This window comes from Haemorhous mexicanus, chromosome 1, assembly GCF_027477595.1.
Source record: "Haemorhous mexicanus isolate bHaeMex1 chromosome 1, bHaeMex1.pri, whole genome shotgun sequence".
In the NCBI taxonomy this organism is placed as follows: domain Eukaryota; kingdom Metazoa; phylum Chordata; class Aves; order Passeriformes; family Fringillidae; genus Haemorhous; species Haemorhous mexicanus.
In genome coordinates this window covers 146,608,141-146,629,774 of record NC_082341.1, presented here as the reverse complement: position 1 = coordinate 146,629,774, position 21,634 = coordinate 146,608,141, and the positions used below count along the sequence as shown (strand labels likewise).

Below are 21,634 nucleotides of genomic sequence, written 5' to 3'. Positions count from 1 at the left end.
AAATCTATTAGGTTATTTAGGTAATTTCCTGTCCTTGCAGAATAGTCCCTCCAATGCCATTTTTTTTTCCAATTTGTTCAATGCAGTTTAAAGGCTTGGAAAGGTGTAAACCACAGCTGATGGCCACAGAAGAATTTACTGTCTGCTAAACCCTAATCTCAACCCTGACACACAAGTACTTTTATTTTCATAACAATATTGTATATTGTCTACTTAAATAATGTCCTTGCACCTCTCTAGAGTGAATATTCTTTAACAGCAAATACCTAAAGGCTACACTAGAAACTTCCTGCTCATTGTCCTTCAGTGTCTGAAAAGGCCTGCAGTGTTTTGAGTCTTGTCAAAACACCCAAAGACTAATTCAGATGCAATCCCTTTTGGTAATATCTGAGCAGTGTGACATGGGCTGCAGTGGTGGGAAAGAGATAAAAGTCTCTTTTCTTGCCGGAGGCCAGTGTTCCTGATTTGCTCTTTCTCTGTAGTGTGGTGCAATCCAGCTGTGTGAATGTAAAATCATATATAATATATAACACAATCCAAAATAATCAAATTGAAGTAGCAAAGGCTTGGCCTCTGGAAAGTTTGGTTTTTCCTTATTTTCATGTGCCATTTTTTTCAGGTGTTTATAGCCCCATTGCATGTCCTGCCTTTCCGTGTGGAAGCATGCATTTTTACTGTAAAAGCAATCTGGTTACCAAAATTTTAACAGCATTTTTGAACAGAATTATGAATATTGTTGTTACAGTTCTCTGGGATTGAAAACTATTACTGATTTCCATATTTCCCCCAAAGAGTAGCAGAAGATTCTACTTTTTCAATGAAGCAATTGGGAATATAAGCACAGTTCTGAACACCATCAAAGGCTTAGTGGCTCTGGGTCAGGAGTATACAGAGAGACATAATTGAATAAAATCTCTCTCTCAGAGGCAGGCTCTATTAGATGGATGGGGAAAATGCCCTAAAATGAAAGTAGCAGCCTATACTCATCTATCTCTGCTATTTCACTAACAGAGTGAGAATTAAAATACTATATTTCAGGCCTTTACAACTTATTTTCTATATTTCTGCATTCACTTTCTGCTCCCTCTGTCCTGTACACGTAGTATATGTAAACACCCATAGTTTTGAATGCATAGTCTAAGGCACCTCTGTTTATCATGAGATCTTTGTCTTTATACCATATGTTAACTCTACAGCCATGGAAATTGGAAATAAAATGATGCTTTTTCATAAAAACTTAAAACTTTCTGTTTGCCTTCCTCCAAGAAGACAGCAGATCCCCCTGGCTGAAGAAACCACCTGGATGGAGATTAATAGGTCTGTTACCTCTGGTGTTAAAGAGCTAGAGATGCAGCAGTAAATTCTGAGTGCCTTCTGAAGTCACCTTCATATTAAACAAAATACAGGCATAAAATACATGAGTCTCTTGTGGTTGTGTAGGTTCTTCGCAGTCTAATTACAATATCTAACACAATTTGAATACAGTGTTTTGACAAAACAGTGAACAATTGTGGATTAACCCACATGGATGGTATTTGTAGCAGCAAAGCTAAGAGAGGTTTAAAACCAAACCTGATTTCAAAGCAACCTCTGCTCCCTCAAGATATAAATTCTGTCCTTAATGCGTTTGGTTTGGTGGGGTTTTTTTTTGTTTGTTTGTTTTTTTTTTTAAAATAACTGTTCCGGGTGTGTCAGGTAGAGTACCTGCCAACTAAATTAAAAGAATACAACCGCTATATGCAAGCGAGTGGACTTAACCTAAAACTGGATGATGCAACACCACAGTACTCTAAGGCAAGGGCCTGGAAAACGGGAAAGACAAGCGAAACCTCATTTCTGTTGCCCTGCTAAGCTGCTGGAGCCTGGCTCTGCGAGAAGCTCTGTGAGCTCCCAGGCACTAAGCAACGGGAGCACGGGAAGGCTTGGGAAGGGGCGCTGCCCCGGCCGGCGCTCGGAGGTCGCCGGGCGCTGCCGCCCCTCTCCCCTCAGCGCGGCCGGGCGGGCGCCTGCGCGGGGCCGCCCCTCGGGCCCCTCCGCCCCGCCCTGCGGCCGAGGCTCCCCGAGCGGAGCGGGGCTGGGGCCGGGGCCGGTCCGGGGCGGGGCGGCGCTGCCGCCGCTGCTGGCGGGAGCTCGGCGGGGCGGTGCCTGGTGCGGACCGCCCGGCCCCACCGGCGGAGCAGCCGCGGGAGCGCGGCCCGGGCGACTCGGCCGCGGGCGGTTCTGGCGGCCCGAGCGCCGCGCCCTTCCCCGGCTCCATGTCGGCGTGGCTCGGCCGGGCGGCGCTGCTGCTGGGGCGGCCGGGCGGCCCCGCCGCCGTCCCCTCGTCCTGCCTGGGCTCGCTGCGGGGCCCGCGGTGCTGCTGCCGCCGCCGCCTGGGCAGCCTGCGGGGCGGCGCCGAGGGGCTGCTCCTCCCGCGGGGGTCGCGGGCGCTCGGCACCCACCCCAAGAAGGAGCCGATGGAGGCGCTGAACACAGCGCAGGGGGCCCGCGACTTCATCTACAGCCTGCACTCCACCGAGCGGAGCTGCCTGCTACGGGAGCTCCACCGCTTCGAGTCCATCGCCATCGCCCAAGGTGAGCCGCGACCCACCCCGAGCCCGGCTGGGGGTGGGAGGGCCGGGCCGGAGCGGGGGCTGAGCCTCCGAAGTTTGGGGGTGCTCCCGCCCTCGCCCAAGCGACTCCTTCGGGCGAGTAGGAAACTCCAGCGGAAGGCATCGAGAAGCGCTCGCCCCTGTGTGTTCGCGTAATTGGGTGTAAATTAGATCCACGACCTGAAATTTAGTTTCCAGAAGCATCCGCAGCACCTTTGGAGCTTAAATCGGCCCAGAGTGCCAAATCCTCGGTGGGTCTCATCTCACCGGGTGGTTCAGAGAGTCACGAGTGGCCATTTTTCGGAATGGGAGTAGGAAAGTGTATCTCATAAAATCCCCCTGACACCAGGGCAGCAGTAAATTGATTTCAGACCTCTTAAGAGACGCCGGGCTGCTGCTGCTCTGGGAGCTCATTCATGAGTTACACTTCCCTGCCCGGAGAGCTGCCGGCGCTGCTTCTTGGAAGTGTCGGTTCTCATTCGGGAAGGTGTGTATGTGCTGGGGAGGTTTACAGATGTGTCTCTGAATACAGGACTATGCAACGCCAATTGAAGTAATTCACAGTGATTTTTCTCGTCCGATCCAACTGTTCTTGCCAACTTGACACTGTTCCTTAAACAAATCAAAACCTGACAAAACCAAATCCTCTTAATTACAGCCTCCTTACTTCTAGTTCTGATCCTCAGCTGTAATTTACAATCCCTATTGCAGCGAGGATGATAGCGGGTACTTAAGAGATCAGTGTGCATTTGATCTAGGCCTCTTTGTGACTTTGATAGTAGCGTGCCCTTGGAAAGGGCATTTCTGTGTCTGGTGGCTCCTCTGTAGATGTCTGGAAGAAAATTTGGGTGGGCAGAGAGCAGGTCTGAGGGTCAGCTGTAAAAGTGTTGCTTTTGGGAAGAGACAGAACCCTTCCAGGTATCTCTTTTGTTGTAGCATACTTGCATATAAACACTAGTGTTTCTAGTTAGAGTGAGAATAGTTCGCTTAAACGCCTTATTATGGGAGCAGCAGCGCTTCTGCTTCGCAGACAGTGAATCAGTTTTATTTGTTTTACAGCGCAGAGGGTAGAATGCTTTGAACTGTAAGTTGACACTAACTTTTGAATACTAACAACTAATACTCTTCCCAAAGAAATCCTTCTCAGCGTCTGAAGGGTTCTTGCCGTGAAGTTTTTGTGCGAGTTTCTGTCTCATCGGTTATTGCTCAGATTAAATAGAACGGAACCCTGTGGAGGATTATGTGGTGGATATCAAAATGAGACTTTAAAATTTCAGTATAGTGTCTCAACTTTTATACAGATGTAAATCAACAGATGGTTGTATTTAATATCTTGCTGCTCAGATGCTGTTAGTTACAATGTGAAAGTCTGTTGTGTAAAATGTTGTGACTTTCTGATGATCCAGGATGTAGAAGCGAAGTAACAATAGCATCAGTTTGCATTTAGACATTTTTCTGCATGGGAGTTTATTAGTTGGTTCTAAGTTTATTCCACTAGTGGAAATTGCAGTTCACTTGTGCCTGAAACTGTAATCATTAATTTTGCTGGAAAGATTGTTTCAGCAAAATCTCAGTTGTGGGCTTAGTAGTCTCATAAGTAAGGGCTGCACAAAGTGTTGTAGTGCTATCGGACCTCATCCTTGGAGTCAGATTCTTGATCTGCCCATCTAGTTTGATAAGACATTTTTTGTAGATAACCTTTTCCTTTAGCCAGCTCTATTCATGGGGTATTTTTACCAGACTGCAGCATGGTAACAGCTGTCAGCTTTTACCTATAACAAATTCTGTTTCTTCATGTGTTACGAAAAAAGAAAAATCATAACTGAAAAGGGCTTCTAGTAAGTCTGTTAAATAGAAATTGGAGAAAAAGCCTGTCTTGACTTTTTTGCTCATAGCTGTTTTCTGTAGAGGATTATTGAAAGAATTCAGATTTTGTGTGAAGAAGGGCAGAGAGGTATTGGATATGTATCATCACTGTCAATGCTGTGCAGTGCCAGAAGAAGACAAGGTGGATAGAAGGGCGACACTTGAAAGAAAATTAGAGACTTTTCTGAGCTAGGTGTTTGTATTCTGTATTTAAAGTGCTTCACTATGTTTAGAAATATTTGGTATGATTGCTCTTTCCCACTGTTGAAATGGTGACTGTGTAGCAATGACCTGAATAGATACACAGGTTGTGAGTAACAGATGAGGGGAGAGCTATTTGTGCCTTGCTTTCCAGGTACTTTCTCTGATTGACTTGTGTCACTTTTGATCTTTACAAATCATGACTTCAGTCAAGACAAAACTGTTATAGCAATGTTAGCAATCCTCTCATTCGTTGGCAGCATGCTGTAGCTCCCAGCAGCTGATTCTTTAGCTGAGGTCCCTGGTTGTACTTTTGTGTTGATTTCCAATGAAAGTGATCCAAACACAGCCTTCAAATTCTCTTCTTTACTGCTTGTGTAAATTCCCGTGTTCTGTTTGAGTCTGAAAAATCAGTCTCTCCTTGATCATGAAATGCCTATGTAGTTTTGCTAGTCTGCTTAAGCTTGTTTTGTGCCTGTGATCTTTTCATAATTCTTTATGGAAAGGGAGGTGTTAGTCCATACCCTTCTTAACACAGTCCTTATTGGGTTAAGTTTTGACCTTCTTCCTTCACTACCTCTTCTGTGCCCTAACAGACCCCATATCAGCTAGGGGAGGCTGTCAGCAATATGGGGAGACCTGGGCACATCAAGAACCAAATGGGGCAAGTTCCTCAGCCCATTCCCAGGCCTACCACCAGAAGGATGCAGTTCCAGCAGCTAATTGCCCTAGCAGGAAATATGACAGGACACACTATCTGTGGCCTCCGCTAATGGCAGAGGCTGCGGGGAAACCCATCCTTTGCTGCGGCTGCTACGCGGAAGGACGGTCCTCAGGTAGGTGAGCTGTAGCTGTTACCTGTAAGTTAGCTGAGTCTCTGAAGCATTTTTGAAACTTAAAACATCTGTTTGTGCTGTAGTCACAAAAACTGTAGGTGGGGAGAGGTTTGTGAGTGTGTTCCTGCCTGCCATCACCTTGCCACCTATATTACCTGCAGGGTCATGGAGCTTCCAGATACCGGGCACTAGAGGTCGGTTAAGCAGCCTAGCTTAAGAATAAACACTGACTGAAACCCTGCTGTTTGTTGTAGTGCTTCAGAAGACAGAACTCTGTCTGTGAGAATGTGATGGCTGAGAGCTGAAAGCCTGAGTTTAAATTCATAGATGTGTTTTGCATAGTAGAAGCTGGGGGGAAGACTGTGAAACTGAATCTTGATAGAATAGTTCTCAGAAAATATTTTGGAAACTGTCCTGATTTAGACTATAGTATGTATCTTACTATCTTGAAATTTAGTCAAAACATCACTGAGCTGTTCTTTCTGAAGACAGCTGCAAATCCTTTCTCATCTGGATTTAGTTTTCCTTCAGCATTGAAATCTTTAAGTTTTTTTCTTTGTTTCTTTTTTCCCCTTTTGAACCTTGGAAAGATGAATAAAGTGTCCTAGTTTCCCAGAAGGAGCTTTGAAACAAAGATTTAAAATTTTAGCTTATGTTTCTTGTAAGCATGTCAGCCACACCAGATAGAGATGATACATGTGGAATTGAATGCAAGTATTTGTATATTTCTATTTTCATGGTTACAGGAACACAGAAGTAGCAAGTAGGCTGGTTGATTTCAAATGTAATAGTCCTGCTTTCTGTTTCTAGAAGTGGTGCCGTGTAAACAAGGCTTAGTTTTGTTTGCGTCAGATAATCAGATTTCTCTTATTTCTTTCTTGCATGATGGAGGTGAAAGTGTAAAATCTTTCAGGAAATATGGAGAATTATTTAATGCTTCTGACCTTCTATAGCAATATTCCATTGACAAAAGTGGCATTAGGAAGAAGATGGAACCTCTTTCTTAAGGAGCTCGTATTTAGGGTTTCTACCTTTGGTTTCCAGTGTGTGATGTGAGATGATTCATGAAAGATGCACTTGTAAGCAATGCAGCAAGCCTGGTAATGAGGTGGGAAAATACTAAAGGGTTTGACTTTAGGTAAGAAATACTAAACTTGGCATTTTTGCTGTGTCTTTATTGCTTCATAGGGTACTGTTGGTCTTCTATGTGTTGCTTTGCAATATTCTTGAGCCCAGATCTAACTACTTTTCATTAATATTACTAACACAGTGATTATTTAGGGCCTCTAAGAAATCTCAGGTCTTGACAGTGAAAGAATCCTTTATTTTCCCCATCTTTGTTGCAAAGATGGGAAAACAATTCCTATTTTCCTATCTTTCTGTACATACACATAAAATACATATGTATGTGTGTATATAATACATAAAATAGATGCTTTTAGTATGTAATGTATGTACATTGTATATTGAATACAATTCCTTGAAAGCACTCAGTTGCATTTTATATTTTAAGTGGAAGACTTTTGTGAAATGATCACTAAATGAAAGGTCTTTTGAAGTGGAATTCCTTCTTCCTCTGTCTGGTGAAGTTGTGTATTACTTGGAAAACATGCAAAAACACCATAGCAATGAGTCTTGATGACTGGTTTTGTAATTTAATTTGCAGATTTTGGAGAATGCAGTTTCTAGCTAGATTCTCTTTGAAGGCATGATATGTCATACTATTCATAATAATCTATAATAATCTGAGATACATAAATAATCTGACCAAGAGGGTGCATTCTGATAGAAAACTGTTCCTAAGTTCAAGTTACTGCACCTTGTTTTTGTTTAAAAAAAAAAAAACAAACCAACAACAAAACCGTAGTGTGCACGTAAAGGGCTCTGCTTCCTTGCATTCAGCTGGGCTGACAGCTGGTGCAGAATCTCAGGGAAATCACAAGGTTTTAGCTCTTGTTGGGTGAAATCTCATTTGGTGTCAGAAGAAACCTCACTGGCTTATGTTTTGGTGATAAATTTATGAGCTCCCCAGTTTACTAGAATAGCTTAGGGAGTGTTTGAGCCTATGTGCCTCTACTTCCACAGCTTTACAAGAAAAATTAATTCAAAAGATGCAAAGTCATCAAAGATGAGTGGATTTCATGGAGGTTTTTAGACACTCTAAACAAGTCTCCTGTGAAAAAGATTCCCTCTGTTGCATGAGTCAGATGCTTCTTGCTGATATGAACAAATGGTTCATCTGCTATGGTGGTTTAGGTCTGCTTGGATTTTAGGGCTTCTTTTTGTTAGAACTGAATCTGTGCTAACATGACAAAGCATAATTCCTTCCTTCTGGAAGTACTTGTCTTGTTTGAAGAGTGATTTCACAGTGCAAGTGTGAGGTTTGTGGTAAGCACTGCCCTCAGCCCCTGAGCTTGGAGAACAGGAACTGTTCATGCTGTTGTGCCAGGTACCATGGCACCTGGTGAGCACAGTTCTCTCTCCTCTCTCCTTCACACACCCAGCACATGCAGGTCAGTGCCATGCTGTGTGTGGAGCAGTGTCATCTACTTCTCTCCCTTGCTGTGACCTAGGTCAATACATTTTTTTAACTCTAGTGTTTGATTGCTATTCTAGGAAAAGGTCTTCTGGCAGACTGCTGGCAAGTGTCCAGTTCACAAGTTTGAAGTGTCCTGTCAAGCTGGTAAAATGATAAACTCTTGCTGGCCTGCCTATATGAGTTCCTTTATGCTCTCAGACCATTGCAGCCTACACCAGGATTGTTACCAATCTCACTGCTGTGTCAAAAATACTAGGTGGTGAAAGAAATATTGTGTTTCAGATGGAAGGATGTGCTACATTTTGCTTTTGAAACTTTTTTTTTTTTTTAAATATACCCTCCATGTCCTGCCCTGAGTCTTGAAGCTCTCTCATGAAGGCAGAGTGCAGAAGGAAGAGTGCTACTGAGGCCCTACTGATCATTTTCATTAATATCTGAACCTCATGCATCACTGAATCATAGAATATCCTGAGTTTAAAGGGTCCCAAAAGATTAATTGAGTCCAGGTCTTGGCCTTGCACAGGACACCCCCAAGAATCACACCATGTGTCTGAGAGCATTGTCCAAACACTCCTTGAGCTCTGTGAGGATTGATGCTGTGACCACTTCCCAGGGAGCCTGTTCTAGTTCCCAGCCACTGAGTGTGGAACTTTTCCTAATATCCGACTTCAACCTTCCCTGACACAACTTCAGACCTTTCCATTGAGTCTGCCACAGACAAGAGATCAGTGTCTGCCCTCTGCTTCTCTGGGCTGAGTAAGTTTGGGCTGTTCAGTCCAGAGAGGAGAAGGCTCTGGGGATACCTTGTAGCACATTCCAGCACATAAGTGAGGTTTGCAAGTGTCCTGGGGAGGCCTTTTCACAAAAGACATCTAGTGATAGCACAAAAAGGAATAGCTTTGAAGTGGAGGAGGGTAGGTTTAAATTAGCTATTCAGAAGAAATTCTTTACTATGGGGGTGGTGAGACGCTGGCATAAGCTGTCCAGAGGAGCTGTGAGTGCTCCTTTCCTAAAAGTGCAGGTTGGATAGGGCTTGAAGCAACTGGATCTGGTTGAAGGTGTCCCATGGGGTTGGAACTAGATGATCATTAAATCCCTTCAAACTCAGACTGTTAGGTAATTTAGGGGCTGAAGTTTAATGTCATAAACAAGAAAATTGGTGCATGGTCACTCATGGTAGAACTATTCTGAAAACATCAGCTGTAACTTTCTACCTTTTAACCTCCTGCAGCAAGGTAATGTTTTCTGAAGTTCATGATTTTTCTGTTGTGGTTTAGTTTGCTTCCATATTCTGAAATTTTATTTGCTCGCATAATTTAAAGCAGGTTCTAGTCTACTTAAATGCAGAAACTTTGTCTTCCTTTTTTTGCAGTGAAAACCCTGCAAACAATCAAGTGGAATTGATGTAAAAGCCACAGAAATCCAGTCTTAATATTTATGAAGGATTTTTTTCTTGCTGGCAGGTGCTCCAGTATTGATTGGAAGATTTTAAATAATGACTGATTGCTGTTTTGCTTTTGAAAACTTGTTGTAGCCTTAAGGTATCCTAAACCACTGGTACCACTTGAGAAGCCAGCAGAGGATGTAGAGTCACCAGAGACGACCAGTGCATTTGGTACAGTAGAAAAACCCAAATGGAAAAGTGTGTTTGCTGATATGTGCATTGCATAAGGCCAGCAGGTTGCTGGTTTGACAGACCTCCTGCATGCTTGTTTTGATGCATTTGGCATGTATTGCTGCAAGAAATAAAAGTGCCCAGTTTTTGTTCGTGTTCATATAAAGCCTTCAGTCTCAAGAATTTCAGCAATCCACATCTTCAGGTACTTACACTTAACTTGACCAAGGTGTTTCAAGCACAGGTCTTTTCGAAACTGCTGCACTATTTTAGAGTTTCTAGTTAATACTTGACCAGATGAAACAACTTCATTTTTTTGAAGCAGCTCAGTATCAGCTACCTTATGCTTTTTTTCCTGGAAAGTGATGTGCATTAAATTACGAGGTCCAAATGTAATGCAGGAATGATACTATAATTAAAAAAAAATATTTAGTTACCTGCCTTTGCCCTTTCCTGCCAGAGGTAAAATATGATTGCTTCCATTAAAATTTGTTTTGTCTTTTGCATGTGTTTAAGCATGTGATGAATACAAAGTAGGTGACATGCACAAATATCTTCTATATCACCAATCAGAAAAAATATCTGATTCTTAAGCCATTGTTCTTCAGCTGTGTCTTTCATAAAATAGTACATTTTAGAGCTAAAAAGAAAATCTGTCTCCCAAGAACTCTCTTGTCCAGTACAAAAGCTGCTTTTGAATCAGGGCTTTTTACGAAAGATCACTTGAAATGCAGCTTTTACTTAGAGTGCAACTTAAACCCTTGAGAGTGATAGATTCAAAACATTTAGATCTCCCTGCAACAGGAACAAATGAAATAGATCATGTTTATTCTGTGAACACAGAGGTTCCAGTGTGTAACCTCAATTAAAAGAAAAGGATGTCTGCCAGTTTCTCTAAGAAAGAAATTATTTAAAGCTGACTCATTCAACTGAAAACTCTTAGCTTTAGTCAGCCTTTATTTATTATTTAATCAATCCAAATATGAAACTACAGAGGCATCTCTTATCTCCAGAAAAAATATCCTTTCTAAAAACAACAAGTAAATGGAAAAATAAATATATCAGGCAAGCAGAGTACTTAAAGAAGCTGTCTTGGGTCCCTGTGCTGTTGTTGAGATTTTTTTACGAAAATGGCTCATTTTGGGGAAAGCTGGACATAAATATGTGAGCTGCCTTGTGCCTCCCTTCTACTTTATCCTTAAATTAGCGCAGTGATATTTCAAATATTCTGAAAGCATGCCTTTTTGTTTCTGTTTTGTTGCTGTGTGTGAGAACTTCCTTTAACAGTGAATGAACATGGAATTTTTGAGACGTGACTAACTCATGCCTGAAACACATGCTTCCTCTGAAACATGGGGAGTATTTCAAGGCAAAGCCCACAAAATACTTTATTCAACTCAAGCAGAGTGCATGTTTCATTCAAAAACTATGGAATATAAAACCATAGCTGTTTTTTTTCCAGTGTTCATTTACTTCGGAATCTTAGATATTTATATGTTAATTGTTAATAAAATACCCTCCCTAGCAGCCATAATACATAGTGATTCTTGCTACTTGCTATACTTTTCTCCTGCATCAGTTGCCAGTTTCATTATGTATGTGATAGGCTCATAATATTCATTTATTTTTTGGTATCTTTTGAGTTTTTATTAAATTTTATTTAGACAGATACTTTTGGCAAATATTAACAGGTCATTTTAAAAAAATCATATTATTTTCTCTTGATAATTGAAAGGGGAAATAGAAGCATATTTAAGCCTCTGTATTTTGATATGGATCATATTCTGTATTAACTATCCTATTGGCTTGAAGCAGCCATAAGAAGTAGGTAGTTTGTTGTATTATCTCCTACTGCTTGTGTGTAGGGATAAAACCTTTCCTTAATGGTGTTAAAATACTTCATGGCTTTTAGGCATTTCCAGAATTAAAACATGCCTTACTGTTTGGCAGTGATCCTGGTGAAAGGCTCCTGCATGACCTGGGGGAAGGACACAGCTTTGAAAATTCTTTCTAATTTCAGGAAATATGGAAAAGTTTGAGACAAAAAGGTTTCTACAGTGAGACCAACTTCAACTAAGAGGAGCCAGATAAGTGTCCAGAACAGCCTGGCCTTAGGTTCCCAAAGCTCTCTTCTTGGAGATAGTCTGGGACCTGTTGTCTGGGCTTCCCAAAACATTCTGGGAATGTTGGGGGAGGGTTAGGAGATAGTCCCAGGTATGTGATTCCTGTCTGTGCTATGGACATAGGTCTGTGCTTTGGGTTGTGTTGTTGTATGTAAACTTGTACTGCCACATAGCTCAGGTCCAGATGCTTACTGGGAGCCAACAACTGCTGCACTTTGACCTGCTACATTTTTCTTCTAGGCATTATCAGTTTCTGGTTATTGTACTGTTACAGTAACTTTTTAAATTATTTGCACTTGATAGCATTTGACTTTGTGCAGTGATCTATCCCTTAGTGCTGGCTGGTTTGCTGTAACTTATCTTACACTAAGGGTGTGAATCATCAGTCTCCAGGAGGCTATTATCTCATCATTCATAACAATCTGAATTGGTAGAAACTGTGGTTTTCCTGCTTTATTTAATTTTGTGGAAGACTAGAGAAAAATGTGCATGTAACAAACCAATTTCTTTAGCCCGCTGCCCTTTCAAATACCATCAGCTTGTATTTTCAGATTACAGATAACCTCTTGAGCCAGTTGTTTCTTTGCTTCGGTTCTGGCAACAAAGTGCAAGTAAAGCTTTGATGTTACAAATATAAAATTAACTGTTTGGCTCATGAATGAGATTTAACAATTTCCAGCTAGATTTCCTGCCATGTTGTCTAATAGAGGTTTTTGCCATAAATAAGAGATGGGAGAACAGCTTGAAATCCACCACTCCACCACTCCTTCCGCAATTTCATTTTTTTTTTTAAATATATATATATATATTATTTTATGGAGTAAAGTAAATCAAGTAAATAGGTAGCTGCAAAAGTGACAATGCTGTTGTAAATAATCAGCCTGGTGACCTTTTCCTCTTGCAAATATTCAACAGACTTCTTCTGATTCAGTGTCTCTTTCCCTGAACAGAAGAAGTGTACCAATGTGCAGTTGAGTTCTGGTAAATCACAGATGGTCCAGGCTGAAAAAGACTGTTCTTATTGGGAATTATATGTGACCTTTTGTAAGTTTTTTACTTGTTTATTTGATCTGGCTTACCAAAACAAAACTAAAAAGTCTTTGGATTTGTAAATTTTTCACTGTTGGATTACATCTCAGGGTTGGGTTCTAGGAACCTATTGTATTTACCTCTTTCCCATGCTTACATCAGTTTTTGCAATTGCACATGACTATGGCTGAGTTTTACTATGATTTCTATCTGATCCTGTGTTAAAAGCTCTGTTAAATGAAAGCTCACTTTAATTACTGTTTCCCAGCCATAGTAGAAAAGCATTCTTCTGGGTTTCCCATAGTGGGTAAGAGCAGGCCGGATGAGCTGTGGATGAGGTGATGTGTAGTAGATGTGACTTGGCCATATGGGTGTAGATTTATTGCTGGTTTCACCTGTGTTGTTGTAAAGAGTGTTCTGTTCTTTCCCTGTCCCAAAAACCTCTGGGTATGGAAGTCTCAATTCTGCTTCCCATTCTAGCACTGCTGTTCTCCTCTGAGCCTGGCTGTGTACCTGACTAAGAGCAAGTGCCAGAATTAAGGAGAAGTCCCAAATACATGATCAGGAGGGAATTTAGAAACAGGAGGAAAAGTATCAAATCACCCCTTCAGATCACTTCAGGGTGCAGTTTTGTATTTGACCTAAGGTTCTGCCTTTCTGGTTTCCATGGGTAGGGCTAGGAGGGTTCTTGGTCTCAGGCAGGAGTCTGTTCTGGGATCTCTGTGTCACTAAGAGCATGTGGTGACTTACACTAGTGAGCAATACTGGTTTCATCTCCCAGGTTACCTTTGAAGTTTTGGCAACTACTTGCAATTACAGTTTTTATCTCAACATTTGTCTTGTGCCTCGGAAGGGAGCTGTCTCTCCTCTTCCTTCCTCTGGCTGTCTATTCAGGATTATTCATCGTGGTCTGAGTGGCTGCCCACCACATCACACAGTACTTTGCTTCAGCACTGCAAAAAGCAACCTCAGCCTGAATCCATCCCCTTCTTTGCTGCTGGAAAAGGGGCTGTGTAAACATTGCACAGATTTTGGAGAAGCAGAGGGAGAAGAGAATGAGGCAGGGAAGGATGCTGGAGGCACACAGTGATCAGTCTCCATTGCACACTATGAAAAACTACAGGAGTGCATATTTCATTAAGATCTCCAGTAAATAGTGGCATTGCAGTATGTCACTGATGGGGGCAGTGCCACAGCATACTTTCCATTGCCGTGGGGAGAAGTGTTAAATACATTAGATTCCATATTTCCTGTCCTGTGGAAAACAAAACAGGCTTTGGTATGCAGAAAACTCTGAGCCGAGGATTTGTGTTTGTACTTCACTAATTCTCAAGCTGATTAGCAGAACTGGAGGTGAAGGGTGTAATTTCAGCACCCACAGGATTCTGCTGCCTGCTTACAGTGAAGCTGTGACAGAAGAGCAGGTTAAAAACCCTGTCAGTGGAAAAGGGGAAATGCGTAAAGTTGAAAAACAAACTGTCCTAAATAGCAGAACCGTGTGTTTCATAAACTGACCCTGGGTACTTTCTGGAAAAGTTAAGAAGCATTGGGATTAAATAGATGGACAGGTGTGCAGCTCTCCATGGAGCAGAGGTCTTGAAGCAGCTTTAGAGAGAGTGTATGCACAGCTGGCACTTGTAGGTGTGTGACAGGAGCTGAAGCTTGCGTTGGCTCTGCAGGGAAGAGCTGGAAGGGATGCACTTGCAATTGGAATTGCAGGGATGCACTTGCAATTGAAGCCTCCTGAGTGGCCTCATGCTTGCCAGAGGCTGGAGAAACACTGACCAGGAGAAGGGTGTTCCTTTTTTTGCTTTGCAGAATAAAGGCAATTGATTGAAAGAATAAAAAGTGAACTTAGAACTCAGAACTTTTAGGAAGAGTAGAGCATGGTAGCCTTTGTTTTCTGCTTCTTCCTTCTGTATGACTTTATTTACAAAACCAGCAATCTTAATATTTCAGACAATTTTTGTGAACAGAGAGAGTTTTTTATTAGAACTTAAAATTCCTGTGCAGAATAAATTATTACATAATGCAGCTGCAGAACAACCGAGTCCATATTTCATACTCTTATAACATAAAAGCTAAAAGAAAATATTTTAAAGTGAAGTTCATGTGGAGTGATTTTATCTGTTTTTATATTATAATAATTCCTTCAGCTGTTTGCCAGGGGAAGCTGTCATTGCAGTTTGAATTTGACTATGCAGGAAGTCAGATGGGGGTGTCAGACTAGTTTCACAAATGAGGCTCTGCTAAGTTACATGGGGAAGGGAAGGGGGTATCAAAGTGGTGAATCTACTGCACTACCTCTAGCAGCAGGTGAAGAGTTAAGAATAGCTTCATTGCTACTGCATTCTGCATTCATTAGGCATTTATATAGAGAGGCACAAATTACTTGAGTGTAATTTATGGCTGGAACTTAAATTGTCAGTGGTTTCTTAGGGTGTTCCTTTTGCTGACAGGAATGAACAGATTCTTACAGACTTCAAGGCAGCTCATACTTCTGTCTTTAATGCCCCAATGCAATGAAAAGGAGGAATGTCATTATACTTAGTATGAGTCTGTAACAGAATGTTTGACAGTCATTCAGTTTCTCTGTCCTCTCTGAGTCTCTTATTTTGGGTTGCTTTATTAAGTCTGAGACAGATGAAAAGCAATAAAGTCTACATGCATTTAAGGTTATTTCAGATAGAAGCTTATTTCTGCAGTTGTTCTTGCTTCCAAGGTCGTCCTCAGGCAGGGGATGGAACTTTCTGCTTACAAGAGGGCTGGTACTTAGTGGTATGTGATTTAATAGCAGTTTGTCTTCAGCCCTCTGTAAAGATTGTAGTTGAGTTTTTTAAAGGAAAAGAATAATCTCACCAAACAAATTTAACGAGCCAGACCCCCCCTGCCCCTGCCTGGTGCTGCTGCAGCTGACTGCAGGTGGTGGTGGCTGTGGGCAGGGGTTTTGCTGTCTGAGTGCAGGTACTGCTGGTGCCAGGGGCTGTTGAAGCCCAGCTGTGGCTGAGGCACAAGCCCCTTGTGTCATTGCACTCTCAGTTTTGTGCCAGGGCAGGAGAGGAGGGAGTGCCTGGTTCCCCTGCATTCTGCACAGGCTGCTGTCGGTGAGCTGTCTCCTCTAAGGGGTTCTGCTGCTGGCTGCAGATACCAGACCTGGCCTTGAAAGCCAAAGCTGCTCCCTGTTCTTAAAACTGTTCTCCCACTGGCTTTCTTTCCTGGGGAAAGAAGTACAGTTTTGTGCAGGATAGGAAAGGGCATAATGGAGAGGAGGGCAGGAATAACCAAGCTTGTCTCTCGGCAGCTTTTTGGATTTCTTGTTAAAGCAAGGCTGGGGGGAGCATAAATGAATAAAGGATATTGTACATATAACTCCCTAGATAATTCATGAGCTCTCATGTTTAGACATCAGTGTTGCCTAACACAACCCTATTTAAAGGTGATGAAAGTTCTCTAGTAGATGAGATCTCTGATTGTACACAGAGTGCTGATAATTTTTGTTAGCAAATCTTCTGTAGTGTCCCACAGAATTGCTTTGCTTGTCCTTTAATGGGAATGTATTGAACTCTGATAATACACAGATACCATGGTCTTGTTTCCAGTTCAGCACTGTTGCTGTGCTGCTGCTCTGCTCAACTGCAAACCCATGAAATGATGGATAGATCCTTCCCTTGAACGAGAGGGGCCCAAGAAAAAACCTTGCTGCAGAGAAATGCCAAAACCTCACCTTACTGAAACAGTTAAATGAATATATTTGTGTGACATTAATTCCACTCTGTTAGTCAGAAGGACTCATTTGTCTTTTTCCAAATCTAGTGGAGAGGTTGTTAATAATCCCAGGCAAAGATTCATTCATCCAAAATGCTGTGCCACTGGGAGATGACCCTCCTCTGGCTCCCAAGAACTCCTTGCAGTCCTCAGGCATTGTAATGGAGCGGGTGAGGAGGGAAGACAGAGCCAGCCTCCTCTTGGTAGGATGAGTATTTGGTTTTTGTGGCAGAGAATTTTAACTCTGAAGATGGTTCTTTCCAGTCAGGGAATTGCTATAGCAAGTTTGTTTCTCAGCAGCTCTCAAGAACCTTCTTATGGTTTTGGTTTTTTTTTTTTTTTTTCAATAAATAATAATGTAACCCTTTACTTCTGGAACAGAGATCTCATTATTGTTCCTGTTTGCTCTCCTATCAGTTTTACTACATTGCTGACACTTTTATGCAAACACTTCAGCTGTTTTTCTGACATTTTCTATTTCTCTCTGAAGAAGATAGCTCAAACTCTATTTCTATTATTATGCTCTCTAGTACAAGCTGCAAGTCCTTTCTGTGTTGTCATCACTTTAGCTGATTAACCCCCTTGAATCCCAAGGCAAGCATCTCAAGTCTTTTATTTCCAGCTGTGGTTTGAGACCTTTTTTAAGCAAACCACTGCAAATACTACTTTGGCATTAACCTGTTTGAGTGGAAATGCTGACCTTCACATTTATACAGCACTGATGAAAATTAGGTCAAGGATAAAACCCTCTTAATGATGAGGGCAGTGATTTGAGGCTCTGGATACCTGTTTGCATTTCATGCTTTCTCCTACATTTCCAGTTGGGGTTTCCATCTTAGGTCTCTCTGTTTTGTCAAACATCTTTAAAAGGATTTGCATGCTGTGCCACATTTTTGGAAGGGATAATAGGATAAGAGTGTTACTACATGGGATCACAGGAATGAACTAAAGCTTGAAGTCACTACTGGGGTTTGTTCTGAAGGGAATTGGTTGGCCAGGGAGCACACTGCATTCCTGCAAAGCTTGTTCAGCTCTTTGTTCAGTAGATGTAACAAAGGTTGCAAATAAAGGTGATAATTCTCTGCTACTTCAGGGTTTTTCAGGGAAGGTGATGCAACATGATCACTGTGTAATTCTCTGCAAAGTTACAGGGAGTATTAAAAATCACTATCCAATTTTATTTATGCAGAATATTTGCTTCGACATAGTTATCTTCTCCATAGTAATAGAGAAATTTTTCTATCACCTCCTCTGTCTATTTGTACCAGAGCTTCGCCCAGTTTTCCCTCTGCTGGGCATGTGACTGAAGGGGCTGGCAGCCAGGTTTATATTTAGCACTGCACAAGTCAGCCTCCTTTCATGCCTTAATTGCTGTAGTAACAGGGAACCACTTGTGAGTTATAACAAATGATGCAGATTTTTTCTTTACTGTCAACTCAGGAATTGTTGTTTCCCCATCTGGAATTCTAAGGGACCCCAACTGAAGATCAATGGGACAAGATTTTTCAATTTTGCTCGATTGCAGTTTTGGTAAAAACACTGAGGAAGAGCAGAGGAAGAAAAAAGGATGATGAGGAGGTGCCTTATGATCTTATTCCATGAATGAACTCATACATCAGAGTCAGGAATTGCTTGTGAGGATCCACCTCTGAACAAAGCAGTAACACATCTCATTTTTAAGCTCCAATCCAGAATTTTGGTTGTATAGATCTCTCTCATGAACTCATGTGCAAAGGAGTGCCTCTTTTTAGTAGACAATACTTGTTCTGATTTCTTGTTCTGTGTAAGTGATGTTTTTGCTGTTTCAGTGATGTGTATCTGAATGATTAGCTGAAATGATCTGGACGGGCTTTTTGGAGGAAACCAATTGATGAATTCAAGACAAAACCCTCTTTAACTTCTAGATTACATGCCTTTGGAGCCTAAAATGATGTTATAATTGATCTAGATTATTAATATTCATTGTATTCCTCTTCCCATTCCAGTGATACTCATTGGTAAATAATTAATTTAAACAATTCAGTCACTATTTAAAAATCTATAAAACACTGCTCATATTTTTGTCTCAGATATGGCAATAGTCAGCAGAAGCTAGTATTTTCCTAGGGTACCTCTGGCAGTAGTACCTGCATTCAGTGTTAGTGTTTCCTGCCCCTGAGTGACAGTAACAGATTCAGTTATAAAATTTTATGGTGGTGTTAGCTGCAATTTGAATAAAACATAATACATGCCTTTAGGCTTGCAAGTTCTCTTGTAAGCCAGTTCTTAAAAAATGGATAATTCAGAAACTGGTGATGACAACTTGCTGGGTTTTGTTAGTTTTTTTTTTTTTTTAATAAATGCACTCCCATTAGCTGTTAGTCAGTTGTGGTTAGTTTGTCAGCTAAGAATAATAATTCTAAAACTAAATTGCAAGTACTTGTCTACAATTGGCAGAATGACTTTAACTTGCTGGGTTTGGACCAAGTTGTGGATGATGGTATTGTTTATGTTGATGGTTTTATATTTCACTCCTTCACCCCTGTGCTCCCCCCCAGGTTCTAACTATTTTTAAAATAGCGAAAAATATGGTAGTATAAATTGTAAAAATATCAAGAAGAGATTTAAGAAGCAGTAAATGTTTTTCTGCTTCCCAGACTTTGCTAATTCAGGGCTCATGACATGTATTGCACTTGAACCTTGGTTTATAACCTCATTTATGGTAATGAATGTCAGTTAGGAAATAGCAATTCCTCACTCCCTCATTTCATTTTAGTCCCTCTGCAGTAAGATGAATTCTGTGTCTTATTGAGTGCTGTGACGCAGGATGGGCTGGTGAATGGCCATCATGAAATGCAATTCTGGAGTACTTTAGAGTTGTTTTCTTTTTCCTCCAGATATTTAAACTCTGAATTGTTTGATTCTGACTGAATTCAGCTCTTTAAAGAGGGTTTTGCAATTTGGATTTTGTTTTCCCTCTGGGAAAATAAACAAAGGACACGTTTCCTTTTCTGTACTCTCTGAATATTTTTATTCTCGTTTTTTGCTGAGTCTTGAAAATTCAAATAGTCAGAACAACTTCCTATGAATAAATACCCTATATTGAAATACATTTTGCTATCTAGGGTTTTAAAAAATTGGTTTAAAGAATTTTTTTGGCTCTTGGTGCTTTTATGTCTTGCAGAGTTTTAAAGTGTGTTACGCTTTAAAAAGGTGATATTGGAAGTGATTCTGTAAAAAGGTTTTTGGCTTGCATGCCAGTTTTTCCTTCCCCATGTCCCAGCTTTAGACCAATCTTTGGCCTCTGCAAGTAGAGCTGAGCTGGAGCAGCCCTTTCCTGCAGCAGGCAGTGCTCTGTACCTGGCAGAGGCAGAGCATCAGTTCTCAGGGAAGTTGTCTTTGTGCTTTAGAGCCTGGTTTTAGTGCTCCAGAGGGAATAGCCTTTCCCATGAGCCTGGTCCTGCAGGTACCCTGTGACAAGGTCCTGAGCCCCCTGGTCTGACTTGGCCCTGCTCTGTGCTGGGAGGAAAGAGATCCTCTCTCAGGCTCTGTCCTGGCTCAGGCAGAGAAGGAGCTGCCCTGTCCAGACCATCTGCAGGGCTCACCAGCACCAGTTACTGAACTTCATCTGGCAGGCTTCTCCCATCCTTGTCTCATTAATATGTGTAATCACAGATTTTTTTCACAGATTAATTTTTATTTTGATGATGAGGGAAGCTGTAACTAGGCATGCTTCCACATGAGTTTACAAGACTCCCTTTTATAAAATAAAGTTCTTGCATGTGCAGTAGGAAGATGCCATTACTGGCATGAGCTCCCTGTGGCTGATCAGGAGCCGTCTGGTCTCCAGAGCATGGTGCCACCATGTTGTCCCCAGTGACCTCTCTTGCAGCTTCTGCCCTGATAGTGTTGAAGGACTACTTGATAAAATGCCTGCTTAGCAGGAATCCCATGCTACTGAAACAGATTATGTCAATGATTAAGTAATTTTTGTTTATATTTGATCTCCTGGTATCTCCCTCTAGCTTGCACTAACTTGTCTTTCCTCTAACCTCAAAGTAGTGTCCCCCAGCCTCCCTTCTTTTAGAAACATCCCAAGGTAGCCCTTGATGTATGTTCAGAAGGAGGAGCTGATGTTCTTTTTAGTTATTATAACTTGGAACTCCCATTATGTCTAGAGGTAAGACATTTTTATTTCTTTGTCCTTCTACCAAACACCCTTAATTCTTCCTTCTTTTGATAGTAAGCTTCTGAAATCAAATAGTCACTGGCTTTTTTACAGCTTTTTTTAATAGCTGTCTAGCTAGACAGAGTAGAATGTAATTTTGTAGACTGACAGGTGCTATCAAACTCAGTTGTAGTTAAATCCAGAGAGCTGATGTTCTAGAGCTTTGTAGTATTTTGTGACAATTTTATGACAGCTGAATAATCTTTTGTATTCTGTATTGATACCCAGAATAGATTGAAATTATCTAATCTAACTGGCTGTCAAAATCAGGGAAAACTGAAAAGATGTCTTTCTTAGAGGTGGAGTGTTTCCTGGAAATTTATGTTTTTACAGTTTCTTATCACAAAATCCTGTCTAAGGAGACCTAGATCTGAAAACCAGATGGGCACTGCAGCGGGGGTGGTTTCAGTGGCAGTGCCACAGGAAGCCCAGGAACCACAGTGGTTGGTGTGGGAACTTCCCATCAGAGCAGAAAGCCATGGAGGGCAGCACTCTGTGACCTCCTGTGCTTCTGTTCAGTTTGGGGTTTCTATTCTCTCCCTGGCATTCAGCAGGATGGAGCAAATGAGTTCAGGGAAGCCTCATTAGGAATGTGACAGTGTTGACTTAGGTTTCCTGGCCACCCTCAGGGCATCTGGAGCTTTTGGAACCAGTGGCCTCAGCTAATAATCTCTTTATTTCAAGGTGGCTCTGATTTTCCCCAGTGTTGTGGAAATTTACTGTCTCTGAGAAATGCTGCCCAAAGGGCAGTACTGGTGTATATAGACAGTACTTTCTTTGTCCCTGCTTCTGTAAAAGATCTGCTTAACCTGTTAAAACAGGAGGAGACCATATCAAAGTAGGTCCCATCCCCAATCCCATT

At 41.6% G+C, this 21,634-nt stretch overlaps 1 protein-coding gene across 2 annotated transcripts in view; it reads left to right on the top strand.

Moving 5' to 3' along the window:
- The first annotated feature begins 2,179 nt into the window (after positions 1-2,179).
- TMEM65 (transmembrane protein 65) overlaps positions 2,180-21,634 on the top strand; it is a 30,603-nt gene continuing 11,148 nt past the window's right edge. Inside the window, exons 1-2 of one of the 2 annotated variants that reach the window (XM_059866579.1) lie at positions 2,180-2,574; positions 5,255-5,494. In XM_059866579.1, coding sequence (XP_059722562.1) covers positions 2,256-2,574; positions 5,255-5,494 — 559 coding nt within the window. In that variant the 5' untranslated portion in view covers positions 2,180-2,255. The remainder of the gene's footprint in view (positions 2,575-5,254; positions 5,495-21,634) is intronic. The other variant, XM_059866589.1, reaches the window with a different exon arrangement.